Source organism: Mustela nigripes, chromosome 7 (genome assembly GCF_022355385.1).
Source record: "Mustela nigripes isolate SB6536 chromosome 7, MUSNIG.SB6536, whole genome shotgun sequence".
Lineage (NCBI taxonomy): Eukaryota > Metazoa > Chordata > Mammalia > Carnivora > Mustelidae > Mustela > Mustela nigripes.
Genome location: NC_081563.1, coordinates 74,162,315 through 74,182,014, shown reverse-complemented (window position 1 = coordinate 74,182,014; position 19,700 = coordinate 74,162,315). Strand labels below are relative to the sequence as shown.

The 19,700-nt window shown below is 35.9% G+C and overlaps 1 protein-coding gene across 1 annotated transcript in view; it reads right to left on the bottom strand.

Annotated features, from left to right (window-relative positions):
• Positions 1-6,793: 6,793 nt before the first annotated feature.
• Positions 6,794-19,700, bottom strand: part of TSGA10 (testis specific 10) — a 75,383-nt gene continuing 62,476 nt past the window's right edge. Inside the window, exons 14-15 of the mRNA XM_059407647.1 lie at positions 18,809-18,919; positions 6,794-7,051 (exon numbers count right to left, since the gene is read on the bottom strand). Coding sequence (XP_059263630.1) covers positions 6,794-7,051; positions 18,809-18,919 — 369 coding nt within the window. The remainder of the gene's footprint in view (positions 7,052-18,808; positions 18,920-19,700) is intronic.

The window sequence follows — 19,700 nt, the reverse complement described above, 5'->3', positions numbered from 1 at the left end:
ATTGCATGTAAATTATAGTTCAATATAGTTTTTTAAACAATTTTGCTTATTTATTTATTTGAGAGAGAGAAAGCAAGCTAGAGCCTGAGTGGTGGGGAGGCAGAGGTAGAGGGAGAAGCAGACTCCCTGCTGAGAAGGAAGTCCTGGGATCATGACCTGAGCTAAAGGCAGAAGCTCAACCAACTGAGCCACCCAGGCATCCCTACTTCAATACAGGTGATTAGAAATTAGATATCTAGGGGCACCTGGGTGGCTTAGTTGTTAAGCATCTGCCTTTGGGCTCAGGTCATGATCCCAGGGTCCTGGGGTCAAGCCTCACAACTGACTCCCGACTCAGCAGGATCCTACTTTTCCCTCTCCCACACCCCCTACTTCTGTTCTCTCTCTCTTTCTTTCTGACAAAAATAAATAAATAAATAAATAAAATCTTTTTTAAAAAGTTAGATATTCAGCAGTTTGTGAACAATAAACAAACCAGATAGCTTTATTAATATATAAAACACAATTTTAAGCAGAAAGTATTATTCAGGTAACTTGCTACACATTTACATTTTCATCATAAAGATATAAAATGCTGAACAAACAGAAGTCTTAAAAATACAGCAAAATCAGTTATCATTCAGAGAAAAATAGACAAATCCACAATTACAGGACAATCTTAACACATTTCTTTCAGTAACTGAAAGATAAAGAATACAAAAGTGTAAGGATTTGTAAGAAGTGAATGACACTATTAATAAGTAAGCACATGTATATATAAATCTATACAACATACATACATTCCCCCAAAATAAGTTCATACACATGCTTTTCAGGCTCATGCAGAGTATTACCAAATATTAATTGTGCACTCTACCACTAAGCAAATTTTAACAGATACCAAAGAATGAATATCATATAAGCCATTTTATTTCATCATAATGTAAAACAAAACTAGAAATCAAACAAAATAACCTCAATTCCCCTATACACTGAAAATTTAAAAAATAACTTCAGTGATCATAATTATTTTGAATGTAAATGGATTAAATGCTCCAATCAAAAGATATGGGATGTTGGAATGGATAAAATATCAAGACCCATCTATATGCTGCCTACAAGAGACTCATTTTAGACCTAAAGACATCTGCAGAGAAAATGTGAGGGAATGGGGAAATATTTATCATGCCAATGGATGTCAAAAGAAAGATGGAGTAGTTATACTTATCTTAGACAAACTAGACTTTAAAACAAAAAGTATAAAAAGAAACATAAGAGGCATTATGTAACCAAATAGGGGACAATCCAACAAGAAAATATAATAACATAAATATTTATACACCCAACATGGAAGCAAAATATATAAAACAATAACAAACACAAAGGATTTAATTTTTAATAACATAATAATAGTAGGGACTTTAACACCTCATTTACATCAATGGACAGATCATCTAAACAGAAAATAAACAAAGAAACAATGGCTTTGGATGACACAATGGACTACATGGACTTAATAGACATATTGAGAGCATTTCATTCTAAAGCAGCAGAATATACATTCTTTTCAAGTGCAAATGGAACACTCTCCAGAACAGATCACATATTAGGTCATAAAACAGGTCTCAACAAATACAAAAGATGAAAACCATACCATGAACCTTTTCTGACCAAAACACTATGAAACTAGATGTCAACTACAAGAAAAAATTTGGAAAAAGCACGTATACATAGATGTTAAACAATATGCTACTAAACAACTAATGGGTTAACCAGGAAATCAAGGAAAATTTTAAAATACATGCAAACAAATGAAAATGAAAACACAATACTCCAAAACCTTTGGGATGCAGCAAAAGCCGTCCTATGATGGAAGTATATAGCAATACAGGCCTACCTCAAGAAGCAAGAAAAATCTCAGATACACAACCTAACGTTATACCTAAATGAGCTAGAAAAAGAACAACAAATGAAGCAAAGACAGTAGAAGGAAGGAAATAATAAAAATTTGAGCAAAAATAAATCATATAGAAAAAAAAATTAAAAACAATAGAACAGATTAATGTAATCAGGGGTCAGTTCTTTGAAAAAATTAATAAAATTGTAAAACTCTGGCCAGACTTATCACAAAGAAAAGATAAAGGACCCAAATGAATAAAATCACAAATGAGAGTGGAGAAATAACAATCAAGACCACAGAAATACACTTATAAGAAAATATAATGAAAAACTATATGCCAACAAATTGGACAACCTGGAAGAAACGGTAAATTCCTAGAAATATATAAACTACCAAAACTGAAACAGGAAAAAATAGAAAACTTGAACAGCAAAGAAATTGGATCAGAAATTTAAAAAACTCCCAAGAAACACAAGTGCAGGGCCAGACGACTTCACAGGTGAATTCTACCAAACATTTAAAGAAGAGTTAATATCTGTTCTTCTCAAATTATTTCCCCCTACTCCCAAAAAAAAGGAAAGGAAAAAAAAGAAACTTCCAAATTCATTCTGTGAGGCCAGCAGTACCCTAATACAAAGTCAGATAAAGACTCCACTAAAAAAGAGAAGTATAGGAGTGACAGGAGTGTGTGGTTCAGTCAGTGGAGTGAGAGACTCTTGTTCTCAGGGTCACGAATTCAAGTCCCACATAGCATAGAGATTACTAAAAAATAAATTAAAACTTTAATAAAAAGAGATAACTACAGGTCAATATCCCTGATGAGCCTGGATACAAAAATTCACAATAAAATACTGGCAAATACTGAATCCAATAACTTACTAAAAAAAAATCATTCACCATGATCAAGTCTGATTTACTCCTGGGTTGCAGGGAGGTTCAATATTTGTAAATCAATCAGTGTGTTATACCACATTAATAATAAAAAGTATAAAAACCATATGATCACTTCAATAGATGCAGAAAAAGCATTTGACAAAGTACATCGACTCATGACAAAAAACCCTCAACAAAGTAGGTTTACACAGAACATACATCAGCATAATAAAAGCCATATACAAAAAAACAAAAACAGAAACAGAAAAAATCACAGCTAATATCCTCAATGGAGAAAACCTGAGAGCTTTTCCTCTATGGTCAGGAAAAAAGATAAGGATGTCCACTCATATCACTGTTATTTAACATAATACTGGAAGTACTAGCCACAGCAAACAACAATAAATAAAAGGCATCCAAATTGGTAAGGAAGAAGTCAAACTTTCACAATCTGCAGATGACATGATACTCTATATAAAAAACCTGAAAGACTCCATCAAAAAACTGCTCGATGGGAATTAAAGAGGGCACGTGATATGATGAGCAACGGATGCTATACTGAACTAATGAATCACTGAACACTATATCAAAAACTAATGCTGTACTATACCTTGGCTAATTGAATTTAAATTCAAAAAGGGGAAAAAAAACACTAGAACTGATACACAAATTTAGTAAGGCCACAGGACACAAATATCAACATACAGAAATCTGTTGTATTTCTATACCCAGACAAAGAAGCCACAGAAAGAAAAATGAAGGAATCAATCCCATTTACAAATGCACCAAAACCTAAGAATAAACCTAACCAAAGAGGTGAAAGACCTGTACTCTGAAACTATGAAACACCAATGAAGGAAATTAAAGATGACAGAAAGAAATGGAAAGACATTCCATGCCCATGGATTAGAACAAATATTGTTAAAATGTCTATATTATCCAAAGTAATCTACACATTTAATGCAATCCCTATCAAAATACCACCAGCATTTTTCACAGAGCTAGAACAATCCCAAGTTTGTATGAAACCACAGAAGACCCTGAATAGCCAGAGGAATGTTGGAAAAGAAAACCAAAACTGGAGGCATCACAATTCCAGATTTCAAGTTATACTACAAAGCTGTAGTGATCAAAACAGGATGGTAATAGCACAAAAATAGGCAAATCAATAGAACAGACTAGAAAACCTAGAAATTAACCACAGCTATGTGGTCAATAAATACTCAAAAAAGCAGGAAAGAATATCCAATTTAAAAAGAGAGTCTCTTCAACAAATAGTGTTGGGAAAAGTGGACAGCAACATGCTAAAAAATGAAACCAAGACATTCTCTTACACCAAACATAAAGATAAATTCAAAATGGATTTAACACCTAAATATGAGACCTGAAACCATAAAAATCCTAGAGGAGAACACAGGCAGCAACTTCTCTGCCACATGCCATAGCAATTTTTTTCTAGATAGTTCTCAATGCAAGAGAAACAAAAGCAAAATATACTACTGGAATTTCATCAAAATAAAAGGCACAGCAAAGGAAACAATCACAAAACTAAAAGGGCAACCTTGGAATGGGAGAGGATACTTGCAAATGACATTAACAATAAAGGATTAGTATCCAAAATACATAAAGAACTTATAAAACTCAACACCTCCCAAATAAATAATCCAATTAAAAAGGAGCAGAAGACATGAATAGATGTTTCCAAAGAAGACCCACAGACAGCCAACAGACACATGAATAGATGCTCAACATTACTCATCATCAGAGAAATACAAATCAAAATTACAATGAGATATCACCTCGAACCTATCAGAATGTCTAGAAACAACACAAGAAACAACAAGTGTAGGCAAAGATGTAGAGAAAGGGGAATGCAAGCTGGTAAAGCCACTCTGGAAAACAGTACAGAGTTTCCTCAAAAAGTTAAAAATAAAGCTACCCTAAGATCCAGTAATTGCACTACTAGGTATTTGCCCAAAGAATACAAAAATACTAATTCAAAGGGATACATACACTCCAATGTTTATAGCAGCCATTATCTACGATAGCCAAATTATGGAAATAGCCCACATTTCCTCTGGCTGATGAATAGATAAAGATGTGGAACAGGGGTGCCTAGGTGGCTTAGTGGGTTAAGTGTCTGCCTTCAGCTCAGGTCATGATCTCAAGGACCAGGGAGGGAGCCCTGCTCCCGGCTCCCTGCTCAGTGGGGAGTCTGCTTCTCCCTCTGCCTCTCACCCACCCCCACTCATGCTTACACACACTCTCTCTCAAATAAATAAATAAAATTTTCAAAAACATTTCAGGGGAGAGGAGCCTGGGTGACTCGGATAGTTAAGCATCTGCCTTCAGCTCAGGTCATGATCCTGGGGTCCTGGGGTCCTGGGATCAAGTCCCACATTGGGCTCCCTAATTCTCCGGGAGCCTGCTTCTCCTTCTCCCTCTGTCTCTGCCTCTCTCCATTTCTCATGAATAAATAAATAAAATCTTTAAAATATTTTTTTAAAAATGGGGGGAACATTAATCCCAGATATTAAGGCTTAACATAAAACTATAGAAGCTCCAAGGATTTATTGTTAGAAAACAGATAAAATGGCCAATGGGGCAGAACAAATGGAAACAAAGTAGACAAAGTAGACTTATAATTCAGTGAAGAAAGGATGCTGGATATCCATCCACAAAGACAAAAATCACATCTCTATTTCAAACCATACACACATCAATCTCAAATGGATTAAAGGTCTAAATGTGAAGGGCAAAATTTCACATACTTTAAGAATTTTAGAAAAACTTTTAAAATATAAGAAAATATCTTTCTGGTCTTGGGATAGTAAAGTATTTCTTAGAGAAGACATAAAAAAAACCATATGGGAAAAGACTGATGATAATTCTGACAGAATCAGCATTTAAAGCTTCTGTTTATCTTGCAAGCACAGTGAAAAAAAATGCCACAGAGAAAGGATAACCATGGTGTCTTTAAAAGGAATATTATCAAGAATATATAGGTAATTCCTACATATCAATATGAAAAAGATAAGTAACCCAATAGAAAATGGGCAAAAGTTTACAAAAATGCATTCAAGGGAGAATCAAGAGAAAATTTATACAGGAGGTATTCTGAATGGCCAAGAAAGATGAAAAGATCCCCAATTTCATTTTTAATCAAGGAAAAAGAAAACAGACTATATAGGAAAAAGAAAAAACAAGAATCTGAACACATCAAGTATTGATAACAATTCCATGATTTCTATTGAAAGGGTAAAACTTTGGGAGAGCACTTTGACAATAGACATAAGAGTTAAAACTGTCCATATCTTGGATCCAGATATTCCACTTCCAGGCATTAACCCAGAAAATATACACCCAAGAAGAAATGTAAAAGAATGTATGCTGCAGCATTTTATTATAGAAAATGTGAAGACAATTAAATTTCCTTTAATATCAGAATGAATTTTAAAAATAAAATATTTATACAATGACTACAGATGCAACTGTTTGGATATATACTGTAGGTATCAAAATGGATAAATTTCAAAATATAATATGGAACAAAAAAGGCAAAATGCAAATGGATATCTAGAGTATCACTTAAAAACTTAAATCACACAAAACAACATTATACATAACGTATGGGTAATAAATATGCAGAAAAAGTATAAACACATACCAAAGAGTTACACAACTGATGAAAGTTATCCATGCCAACCATTAGGGAGAGAGGTGGTGAAAGGATAAATTGTTGTATCCATAATATTTTGTTTTGTTTTGTTTTGTTTTTTTTCACAAACAGAGAGTCTTGAAGAAACTTGGGAAAATGTTAGTATCCTTCAACTAGGGAGATGGGTATATGTGTGCTATTTATATTACCTTTTTTTTAAAACTTTCTTAGTATGTTTGAAATAATTCCTAATTTTTTAAAATGCCAGATTATTCCAGTTGTAGGGCAGGTAATAGACTAAAGCAGAACAAGAGTGGATATAGGAGAATAGTTAGTCTACAATTCACAGTATATTTAAATAATTTAAATGTTTATTTATATATTTATAGAATGTCAAACAAAACTCTTTTAACAATGATGCAGAATGTCCTACAAGTATATTTTCCCAAACTTACCTGCTCAACCTCTCTGTTGAGAGAATCTACTTTTTCTTTTAATCTGTTACCCTCTGCCTCAGCAGTGATAAGTTCTAATTTGAGAGTATTGTTATCTGCTTCTGCTTGACGGGCCTTATTTTCCCAGTTTTCAGCATCTTCATTGGCTTTTCGGAGTTGGTCCATCATTTGCCGGTTCTCAGATTCCTAAAAAAGCAAATCTTAGGTATTACTTCAAAAGATGTAAAATGGTCAACATATGAGCAAATCAAACATTATTTGCCAGGTCATTGGAAATTTATTTGCTACAGTATGATTTATAACATAACCTCAAGGAATCCTATCCATACTCAATTTAGAATGTCAGACATCTTGTAATTAAGAAAAGGAAGTGGTACCAGGATCTGTCCTGGCTCCTGAGTCACACTCATCCATCTAGTAAAGTTAAGCTGTTTACTCTTATCTTTAGAACCTGGGTGAATATGTTCTTTATTTATATTTATTTGCTTTTGTTCAAACAAAATCCTTCATTGCCTCCTTTTCCTATATATCTGTTTACTTACTACTTGTTGGTCTGATTTTTGAGTCTCTGCCTTTTGTATCTGTGTATTCCCTTGTTCTTGACTGCTTTTCTAGGCTGTACTGGTCACAGAACTTCTGACTGTTTACATATCTCAGGCATCAGCTTCTGATATTTTTGTTGGTTTGGCACATATCCTGTCAACGCCTGACATTCATTCATTACCCCAACCTCAATTTTCTCCATCATGGACTAAGTTCTATGATTCACTTTTATTCACCACCCTATTAATTTGCCCAAAATTACTAAGAAGTAAAATACCAAACCTATGCCAATAAACACTGTTCATAAATATACAGTCACAGTGGTCATTTGATATAGAACCACATTTTTAAAACTTTAAAATGTCTATCATGACAGACTGACTACAGTGGAATCTTATTTCTCTCTCTCTTTTTTAAGATTTTATTTATTTGAGAGAGAGAGAGAGGAGTGTGTGTGTGTGTGTGTGTGTGTGTGAGTGTGTGTGTGAGGGGAGGGGGCAGAGGGAAAGGGAAAGACAGAATTTCAAGCCTGACTCAGGGCTTGATCTCAGAACCCTGAGCTCATGACCTGAGCAGAAACCAAGAGTTGGTCATGTAACCAAATTGAGCCACTGGAGTGCCCCCAGGGCATCTTATTTCTTTCTTTCTTTTTTTTTTTTTTTTTAAGATTTTATTTATCAGAGAGAGAGAGAGAGTGAGCACAGGCAGACAGAATGGCAGGCAGAGGCAGAGGGAGAAGCAGGCTCCCTGATGAGCAAGGAGCCCGATGTGGGACTCGATCCCAGGACGCTGGGATCATCACCTGAGCCGAAGGCAGCTGCTTAACCAACTGAACCACCCAGGCATCCCGGGCATCTTATTTCTAAAGGAAAACAATCAGCTCCACAAATGACATACTATATTGAGTAATCATTATGAGGATAGTTTTAAAAACATATTTTAGTATTACAGTTTGGTCAACTCCTTCTTAAAATGTCATTTATAATTTTGGTAATTAATTAAAAAGGAACTACGTCTCTTTCTCTCCTAACCTGTTAATAAACACTGAATATCTCTATCAGAACTATAAAGTGACCAAATTGTAATAAGCAATGTCTCACTGTAGTAAGGCTTTCAAGTCAGATTTAAGTTTTTACCAATATGATTAATCACAAGCCTGGTTGAAATTCAGTTAATATCTCCACCTTGTGGTTTGGTTACCTATAGCTAATGCAAAAGATCTTTGCCAATTCTGTTAGTAAATAAGTTAACATACTATACTACTGCATTGGCTTTCAAGATTCAGATATTCTGAAGGTGCCACTAAAAATCTGATGTGTTTTCCATCATTCTACTAAAAATAACAGTTGTGTACACAGTGTGTACCTCGGAGGTACAGAGTACAGTATACATAAACTAAATGTTATCCCTATTAATCTCCACTCTCTTTAACTTTCTGTAGTACTCACTATCTCTTAACACTGCCTTATTGCTTTACACTATTAGGTGAGGATGTCCAGTCTTCCCACTAACATCTGAATTCCTTGAAGATAGAAACCATTTTTTAAACACTACATTTAGTTTTCTGACTAAAATATGAACCATCCTTTTTATTAAATGTAGTTTTGTGATTCCCAGGTCACATGGTTCAAAGTTTAAGTTTAAGCGGTAAAAATGATTGGTATTAAATGTCTCTTCTGGCCACCAAATACCGACTGCACCTCCCTCTGGGCAACCAGAGACCCTATTTTCTCTTTTTTGTACCCACTCAAAGCAGCCAGAGCAGTGGGGGGCCCAAGACAGGCAACATTTGAAAGAAAGTGAAACTATTCCTTGGTATTCTCCAATTCCCTCTTTCAGGATCTGTTTACCACTTTCTGGGGCTATCCCCATCCCTGTACCTCTCAGCTCCCTCTGATCTAAAACTGGGCTCATTGCAATACTCCCCCACAGCAAAGCTGGGGTTGTCTCAGCTGGAATTCTTTGTGCTACCTGACTGAATTATGGATATAGCCCCTGCTAAATGATCTCTCTCTTTGTGATTTTGTTACCCTTCTCATTTATTCTTGCCAACATTGCCAGAACTATCTCTCTAAAACGCCAATTCTTCAAATAACTTCTGTGCTCATGTTGCAACAAAAGGTTCCTAAAAACAAGAGTTCAAACAAGTGCTTCTCCCCCTGCATTATTACCCACTTACACACTCCCCTTGAGCTATAGAACCCACTTTTCCCGCCTTACACCTTTGCTCTTGTTGTTCGCACTGATTGGGGTGCCATTCTCTTTCCTGTTTGTCATGTCTGGCACCTACCTCAGCACCTAGCATACTGAATGAATGAGTGAATGAATCAAGTATTCAACAATTCTTAATGGACCTATGGTTTGTTCTCTTAAGGGACTGCTGGATCCACACAGTTTTGTGTGAAATGAATCTCTTTTAAAAACCTCATACTAGGGGTGCCTGGGTGGCTCAGTGGGTTAAAGCCTCTGCCTTCGGCTCAGGTCAGGATCCCAGGGTGCTGGAATCAAGCCCCACATCAGGCTCTCTGCTCAGCGAGAAGCCTGCTTCCCTTCCTCTCTCTCTGCCTGCCTCTCTGCCTAGTTGTGATCCCTGTCTGTCAAGTAAGTAAAATCTTAAAAACAAAAAACAAAAAAACAAAAAAACCACCCCTCATACTAGCCTCAAGACATTAAAAAATAGAGCTACCCTATGACCCAGAAATTGCACTACTAGGTATTTATCCCAAAGATACAGATGTAGTGAAAGGAAGGGACATCTGTACCCCAATGTTCACAGCAGCAATGCCCACAATAGCCAAACTGGAAGAAGACAAGATGTCCTTCAACAGATAAACAGGTAAAGAAGATATGGTTCAAATATACAATAGAATACTACTCAGCCATCAGAAAGGATGAATACCTATCATTTGCTTCAACATGGATGGAACTGGAAGAGATTATGCTGAGTGAAATAAGTCAAGCAGAGAAAGACAATTATCATATGGTTTCATTTATATGTAGAACATAAGGAATAGCACAGAGGACCATAGGGGAAGGGAGGGAAAACTGAATGGGAAGAAATCAGAGAGGGAGATAAAGCATGAGACTCTAGATTCTGGGAAACAAACTGAGGGTTTCAGAAAGGAGGAGGGTGAGGGGATGGGGTAGCCGGGTAATGGGTATTAAAGAGGGCATGTGTTATGATAAGCACTGGGTGCTACATGCAACTAATGAATCGCTGAACACCACATCAAAAACTAATGGACTCTGGGCTGGCTAACTGAACATAATAAAAAAAGTATTAAAAAAACAAAACTAATGATGTACTATATTTGGGCTAGCTGAACATAATATAAAAAAAAAAAAGCATTCTTTTCCTGAAAAAACAAAAACAAAAACCAAAAAACCCTCATACTAGGATGCCACCAGCTGAGAGCAGCCTTATGTGTGATGTCTGAAAATACAATTCCACAACCTAAAAGACCCAGTACTTAATGGTGGAATTTCAGGTAATGTGACAGGCTAGGGAGAAAAGTCTAACACTGAATGTACTGAATGTACTGAAATGAATGTACTGAAAGCTTAGTACATTAAATGTTCAGATATTCATTTATTTATATTCTTTTTTTTTTTTTTAATTTTTTATTTTTTATAAACATATATTTTTATCCCCAGGGGTACAGGTCTGTGATCAAAAGAAATCATTTATTTATATTCTACCTTCTTCCAGAATATACTTAAATGGTTCACTATGTTAGGTCTATCTTTCTCACTTGGGCCTTCTTTCCAATTACAGATGGGCCACTGAGACTCAGAAGAGTTGAGCAGCCCATCTAAATCCATGTTATTAGTGAGAAGAGGGGTCAGACTTATCTGACACTGAAGCTTCCAACTGTTTATGGTATTATGTTGTTGACACCTTAAAATCAAGACTTGTAGGAAACCATCTGCTTTGCCAATGTAAGGCTGCTGCCTTACTGCCTTACTTGCAGTTTAGGTGTCCTCAGAATTTCTTCTCTCTCAAGGTTTTTGGTTTTTTGTTTTTTTAAAAAAATCTTTTTTTTTTAAGATTATATTTCTTTGTCAGAAAGAGAGGGGGAGAAAGCACACAAGCAGTCAGAGAGGCAGGCGAGGCGAAGAGAGAGGCAGGCAGAGAGAAAGGCAGGCTGAGCAAGGAGCCCAATGACGGGCTCAATCCCAGGACCCTGGGATCATTATCTGAGCTGAAGGCAGCGACTTAACCCACTGAGCCACCCAGGAGCCCCTCTCTCAAGGTTTTAAACAGTCTCATATACATCAAAAATGTTCAGGAAATGTTTGCAGACTGATAATAAATGAGATGTTATATAAAACAAGGAAAACAGTTTTGGGGTGCAAAGTTCCTATTAATAGTCTGAGTGATATGTAGGGAACACTATACCTATTATAGTCATCAATCCAGTTACAGTATTTAATTTATTTTAAAAATTTAATTAGCCAACATATAGTATATAATTAGTTTCAGATGTAGAATTCAGTTTTTTCTATCAGTTGCATATAACACCCAGCACTCATCACAACACATGCCCTCCTTACTGCCTACCACACAATTACCGTAAGTTTTTGTCCTATAGTTAAGAGTCTCTTGTGGTTCTCCCTCTCTGATGACTTCCCATTCAGTTTTCCCTCCCTTCCCTTCTGATCCTTTGTGCTATTTCTTATATTCTACATATGAGTGAAACCATATGATAATTGTCTTTCTCTGACTTATTTTGCTTAGCATAATACTTTCCAGTTCCACCCACATTGATGTAAATGAAACTATTCATCTTTTCTGATGGCTGAAAAATATTCCATTTATTCCATATATACTAATTTTCCAGATATACCACATCATCTTTATTTATTCACCTGTCAATGGACATCTTGTCCCCTTCCACAGTTTGGCTATTGTGGAAAATGCTGAAATGAACACTGGGCTGCAGGTGTCCCTTCAGACTACTACATTTGTATCTTTGGGGTAAATGCCCCATAGTGTAATTGTGGGCCTACAGGGTAGCTCTATTTTTAACTTCATGAGGAACCTCCATACTGTTTTCCAGAGTGGCTGTATCAGTTTGCATTCCCACCAACACTGTAAGAGGGTTTCCCTTTCTCCACATCCTCACCAACATTTGTTGTTTCCTGTCTTGTTAATTTTAGCCATTCTGATTGGTGTGAGATAGTATCTCACTGTGGTTTTGGTTTGTATTTCCCTGACGCTGAGTGATGTTGAACACTTTCATGTGTCTATTGGCCATTTGGATATCTTCTTTGCAGAAATGTCTGTTCATGTCTTCTGCCCATTTCTTGATTGGAATATTTTTCTCTGGGTGTTGAGTTTGATAAGTTCTTTACAGATTTTGGATACTAGCCCTTTATTTGATATGTCATTTGCAAATATCTTCTCCCATTCGTTCAGCTGTCTTTTGGTTTTGTTGACTGTTTCCTTTGCTGTGCAAAAGCTTTTTATCTTGATGAAGTCTTGATGAAGTTCATTTTTGCCCTTGCATCCCTTGCCTTTGGTGATGTTTCTAGGAAGAAGCTGCTGCGGCTGACGTCAAAGAGGTTGCTGTGCTATCTGTGTTCTCCTCAAGGATTTTGATGGATTCCTGTCTCACATTGAGGTTTTTCATCCATTTTGTGTCTATTTTTGTATGTGGTTTAAGGGAATGGTTCAGTTTCATTCTTCTGCACGTGGCTGTCCAATTTTCCCAACACCATTGTTGAAGAGACTTTTTCCATTGGTCATTCTTTCCTGCTTTGTTGAAGATTAGTTGATTGTGGAGTTGAGGGTCCATTTCTGGGCTCTCTATTCTGTTCCATTCATCTCTGTGTCTGTTTTTGTGCCAGTACCATACAGTCTTGATGATTACAGCTTTGTAATAGAGCTGGAATTGTGATACCGCCAACTTTGGTTTTCTTTTTCAACATTCCTCAGGCTATTCAGGGTCTTTTCTGGTTCCACAAAAATTTTAGGATTATTTGTTCCATTTCATTGAAAAAAGTTAATGGTTTTTTGATAGGGATTGCATTAAATGTGTAGATTGCTCTAGGTAGCATAGACATTTTTACAATATTTATTCTTCCAATCCATGAGCATGGAATGTTTTTCTATTTTTTGTGTGTCTTCCTCAATATCTTTCACGAGTATTCTATAGTTTTCAGAGTACGGATCTTTTAACTGTTTGGTTAGGTTTATTCTGAGGTATCTTATGATTTTTGGTGCAATTGTGAACAGGATCAATTCCTTGATTTCTCTTTCTGCTGCTTTATTGTTAGGGCATAGAAATGCAACAGATTTCTGTGCATTGAAAAATAAAAAAATATATATATAGTCATAGGATTATGACTTTGCTGAATTCCTGTATCAGTTCTAGCAGTTTTTTGGTGGAGTCTTTTGGGTTTTCCAAATAGAGTATCATGTCATCTGTGAAGAGTGAATGTTTGACTTCTTTGCCAGTTTGGATGCCTTTTATTTCTGATTGCTGAAGCTAAGATTTCCAATACTATACTGAACAACAGTGGTGAGAGTGGGCATCCATGTCACGTTCCTGACCTTAGGGGAAAATCGTTCAGTTTTTCCCCACTGAGAATATTTGCTGTGGGCTTTTCATATATGGCTTTTGTGATAATGAGGTATGTTCCCTCTAACCCTACATCACGGAAAATTTATATCAAGAAAGCATGCTGTATTTTGTCAAATGCTTTTTCTGCATCAACTAAGTGGGTCATATTGCTCTTATCCCTTCTTTTATTAATGTGATGATTTCATGTTGATTGATTTGTGAATACTGAACCACCTTTGCATCCCAGGAATAAATCCCACTTGGTTATGGTGAATAATCCATTTAATGTACTCTTGGAGCCTACTGTTTAGTAGCTTGGTGAGAATTTTTGCATCCATGTTCATCAGGGATATTGGTCTGTAATTCTCCTTTCTGGTGGGGCCTTCCTCTGGTTTTGAGATCAAGGTAATGCTGGCCTCATAGAATGAGTATGAAAGTTTTTCTTCCAATTTGATTTTTTGAAACCACTTCAGAGGAATAGGTATTAGTTCTTTTTAAAATGTTTGGTAGAATTTCCCTGGGAAGCCCTGCAGCCCTGGACTCTTGTTTGCTAGGAGATTTTTGACTACTGCTTCAATATCTTTGCTGGTTATCAGTCTGTTCAGGTTTTCTATTTCTTTCTGTTTCAGTTTTGGTAGTTCATATGTTTCCAGGATTGTGTCCATTTCTTCCAGATTGCCTAATTTGTTGGCATATAGTTGCTCATATATTCATTATATTTCCTTGGTGTTGATCATGATCTCTCCTCTTTCATTCATGATTTTATTTGGGTCTTTTCTCTTTTCTTTTTGGTAGATCTGGCTAGGGGTTTATCGATCTTATTAATTCTTTCAAAGAACCAGCTTCTAGTTTCACTGATCTGTTCTACTAGTCTTTTGGTTTCTATTTCCTTGATTTCTGCTCTAATTCTTATTGTTTTTCTTCTCTGACTTGGTTTAGGTTCTATTTGCTGTTCTTTCATGAGCTCCTTTAGGTGTAAGGTTGGCTTGTGTACTTGAGACTTCTCTAATTTCTTGAGAAAAGCTTATATTGCTAGGTACTTCCTTCTTAGGACCACCTTTGCTAAATCCCAAAGGTTTTGAACAGTTGTAGTTTCATTTTAATTTGTTTCCATGAAATTTTTTAAGTACTCTTTAATTTTCTGGTTCACCCATTTATTCTTTAGTAGGATGCTCTTTAACCTCCAAGTGTTTGAGTTCCTTCCAAATTTCATCTTGTGATTAAGTTCAAGTTTCAAAGCATTGTGGTTGGAAAATATGCAAGAAATAATCCCAATCTTTTGGTACCTGCTGAGACCTGATTTGTGACCCAGTATGTGATCTATTCTGGAGAATGTTCCATGTGCACTCCAGAAGAATGTGTATTCTGCAGCTTTAGGATGAAATGCTCTGTCCATTAAAAAAAAAAAATTCAAATTTCCTTGTTGATCTTCTGCTTAGATGATCTGTTTGTTGCTATGAGTGGGGTTTTGAAGTCTCCTAATAATATTGTATTATTATTAATGTGCTTCTTTAATTTGGTTATTAATTGGTTTATGGGATTGGCTGTTCCTAAATTAGAAGCATAAATATTTATATTTGTTAGATCTTCTTGTTGGATAGACCCTTTAGGTATGATGAAGTAGTCCTCTTCATTCCTTACTATGGTCTTTGATTTAAATCTAATTTGTCTAATGTGAGAATTGCTACCTCAGCTTTCTTTTGATGCCCACTGGCATGATCAATGCCACCCCCTCACTTTCAATCTGGAGATGTCTTTAAGTATTTGGATGTCTTTAAGTATACAGTATATGGATGGGTCTTCTTTTTTTATCTAATCTGATACCGTGTGTCTTTTGATTGGAGCATTTAGCCCATTTACATTCAGAGTAACTATTGAAAGATATGAATTTATTGCCATTGTATTACCTGTAAATCCTTTCTGTAGATTGTCTGTTTCTTTCTAGTCTATGTTACTTTTGGGCTCTCTCTTCACTTACAGGATCCCCTTTAATATTTCTTGCAAGACTGGTTTAGTGATCACAAATTTCTTGATTTTCTGTTTGTCCTTATAGCTCTTTATCTTTCCTTCTATTCTGAATGACAGCCTTGCTGGATAAGATATTCTTTGCTGCATGTTTTTCTCATTTATTGCCCTGAATATATTACGCCAGCCCTTTCTGACCTGCCAGGTCTCTGTAGATAGGTCTGCTGCCAGTCTACTGTTTCTAATATTGTAGGTTAAGGAGTTCCTGCCTCAAGCTGCTTTCAGGATTTTCTCTGAAATCTGCAAGCTTCACTATTATATGTTGGGGTATTGATCTATTTTTATTGATTTTGGGGGGCATTCCCTCTACCTCTTGGACTTGAATGCCTGTTTCCTTCTCCAGATTAGGGAAGTTCTCAGCTATGATTTGCTAAATTTACCTTCTGTCCGTCTTTCTCTCTCTCTTTCTTCTTCCTCTAGGACCCCAATTATTCTAATATTGATTCACTTTATGGTATTGCTGATTTTTTGAAGTCTCCCCTCATGGTCCATTAGTTGTTTTTCTCTCTTTCATCAGCTTCCTTCCTTTCCATTATTTTGTCTTCTATGTCACTGGCTCTCTCTTCTACCTCATTTACTCTAACTGTTAGAGCATCCAACTTAGTCTACATCCCAGTTAGAGAATTTTTAACTTTGGCCTGATTAGATTTTATTTCTGCACAAAGAGATTCTCTAGTGTCTTTCATGCTTTTTTCAAACCCAGCTAATAACTTTACAATCATTATTCTGAATTCCAGATCTGACATTTTATTTATATCCATATCACTTAGATATGTGGCAGAAAGTATTACCTCTGGTTCTTTCCTTTGTTTTGAATTCTTACTAGTTATTTTGCCCACAGAAGAATGGACGAACAAGAGAACAGAACAAAACAAAACAAAATCAACCACAGTAGACATATCCAAAGAGGTCAGAATCCAAAAAAGGAAAGAAAAAGAAAAAAAGGGTGAAAAAAGAGAATATAGAATCCCAGGTGGACAAAACAGGGTGATCCACTTTGTCCTGGGTGTACTGGGGTCTGTTTGTTAGAAGATACTAAATCTCAAAATTGTAAAGAAAGCAAAACTTATATATAAACAAAAATAAAATTTAATACAATGAAAGGAAACCAGAAATGAATATATCTATAAAATATAAATGTAAAAATGTTAAATATTAAAAATTCATGTTAAAAAATAACTTAGAAACAGAGTTGATAAAATAAGGAAATAGTTGAAAAGGGGAAATTTTTAAAATTGAAAGATAAAAGAATAATGAAAATGAGCCCTCAAATTCTATATAATATTTTCCACTAGTGCTGGAGTTTTGCAATTCTGTGTGCTTGGTAAACTTGATATTCTCCTAATGCTATATAGCTGGTCATCTTGTGGAGGGACTTGCTGTGCTGATTTTCAGGAGTCTTTTCCTGGTTAGAGTTGTACCACCCTTTGCCAAGGGGCCAGGCTCAGTGTAAGCTGCTTTGGGTTCTTCTATGTAGCTTTCATTCCCTGGAGGCTTTCTGTACTACTTCAGAGGACGAAAATAAAAAATGGCAGTGTGCTGATCTCCAGCCCTGGAGCTGAAAGATGGTGGCCCCCTCTCTTTCTTAAAACCTCAGGGAAAGGCAATCTTCACTTTTCAGAGTGCCAAACTCTGCAGACTCCTGCTCTATGCACCCACAACAATCCTCCTGCCATAGGCCTGCAGGGCCCCTGCATAGACAGCAGGTTTGTGGTTTATGGCAAACCAAGCTGCAAGCCCACTCCCGGGCTCACTGACCATAGCCACCCTGCTCCAGTGCTTGGGAACTATGCTAGCTCAGGCATCCCTGTTCTTTCTGTGACCCCAGGGATCCCGAAACCACACTATCCCATCTAGGATTCTGCCCCACTTTGCCACCTGAGCACCTTTCAGGCAGGGACATCTCTCAGTGGGGCAGACTTCTAAAACTCCTGATTTTGCACTCTGGGGATATATCACTTTACAATAGCTGATTTATAGCGGCTCCCTCTCCCCACTGTTTATCATACTATATTACATCTCCTCAGATTCACTTCTCCACACCACTTCTTGCAAAAAATGGTTGTTTTTCTATTTGTAGAATTCCAGCAATTCTTTTCTTACATCTCAGGTTGAATTCGTAGGTGTTCAGAATGCTTTGACAGTTATCTAGCTAAATTAAAGGGACTAGATGAAACCAGGTCCTTTATTCTTCCACCATCTTGCCCCCCCCAACTACCGCATTTTAGATAATATTTTACCAAATGGGCTAACCTAATATCCTTGGTCAAGCTGTCTATTCCAGCGTTGCCACCCATATACCCAGATTTATTTGGTATTGTCTGATGTATGCTACAAATGTTTGGTCAAATGATTACTAACAGAGAATTATAGAGCAGAGTCATATATTCTCAGGTCCTAAGAAATAGATGGCCCCATAACAGGGCGATCAATTCTGATCTGCTACCAAATCTGGTGGAGCCTCTTTTGTCAAAGGTTTATACACTGAAAACTACCATTTTTCAAATATAAGTGAATTTTGTCTTTTTTCCTTCACCTATTTAGCAGGATTCTACTTATCTAGAATGGCTGAGTGGCAAACTAAACGTGACATATTCTTGAGTTATCTTTCTGGACATTGGTGTCATTCTAAATATATGGTCACATTTACAATGACATTTACATATACAGTAAACATACAACCCATCATTGTCAACACAAAAATATGCTATGTATTAAGGAAAGACTTGACTCAGTTGGTTCCTATGATCAATAAGTTTAGCAAACTCTATTAGGAAATAGAGCAAAGAGGAAAAAACTATATACATACTTCAGATTTTAATATATTCTTCAGCTTGTTAACCTCCAAATTAGTATCTTGGACCTTCTGTTTTATGTCATTAAGTTCATTGTGCGTATCATTCAATTTTTTAGACAGGGCCTATAAGAAAAAGATAGCTAGATTTGACTATGGAAAAAGTAAAAAAACAAAAAACAAAAAACAAAACAAAACAAAAAACCCTCTGTGTCAAAAATCACCATAAATTTTAAATATTTTTAATAAATAGTGATAAATAAAAGTTAATATACCTAATATACAAAACTCATAAAAACCTAAAACACCCCAAATTCTCATGCCTTTTAATATCACACTCTTCACCTTAAGACCTTGCAACTCCTTCCAATGAGTCGAAGTCCATTTAACCACACCTCTATCTAAACTTGCCTTCACAATTTGTTTGGCTAATGGAACAATAAACAATAAAACACAAATACAGACTTGAAATTTATTTATTTATTTATTCATTCATTCATTCATTCATTCATTTATTTATTTATTTTCTGGGACTTTTGTTTGCTGCTTTTGAGAATACTGCAACTATTACCGTGTGAATAAATCTGGGTGAGTCTGTGGGATTATGGGTGACATGAGGCCCATTATCCTACTAGTGAAAAAACAAAACAGAAAACACAAGAATCAAAATAGTAAATAAGCGAAGAACCCAAGCAGAAAATTCACAAAAAGTATGCACAAGTAGATAATACTTGAAAAAAGTTAAAATTTACTAGTAATCAAAAATATGTGTTTAACTTTTTAAACTTTTGGATTTTTAAATTTTAATTTTAAATGGAAATGCTTATTCCTTGCCATAACAGAGTAACTTTAATTCTTTGCTAATTTGATAGGCAACATAGTATTTGATTTTAAAAATTATTTTTAA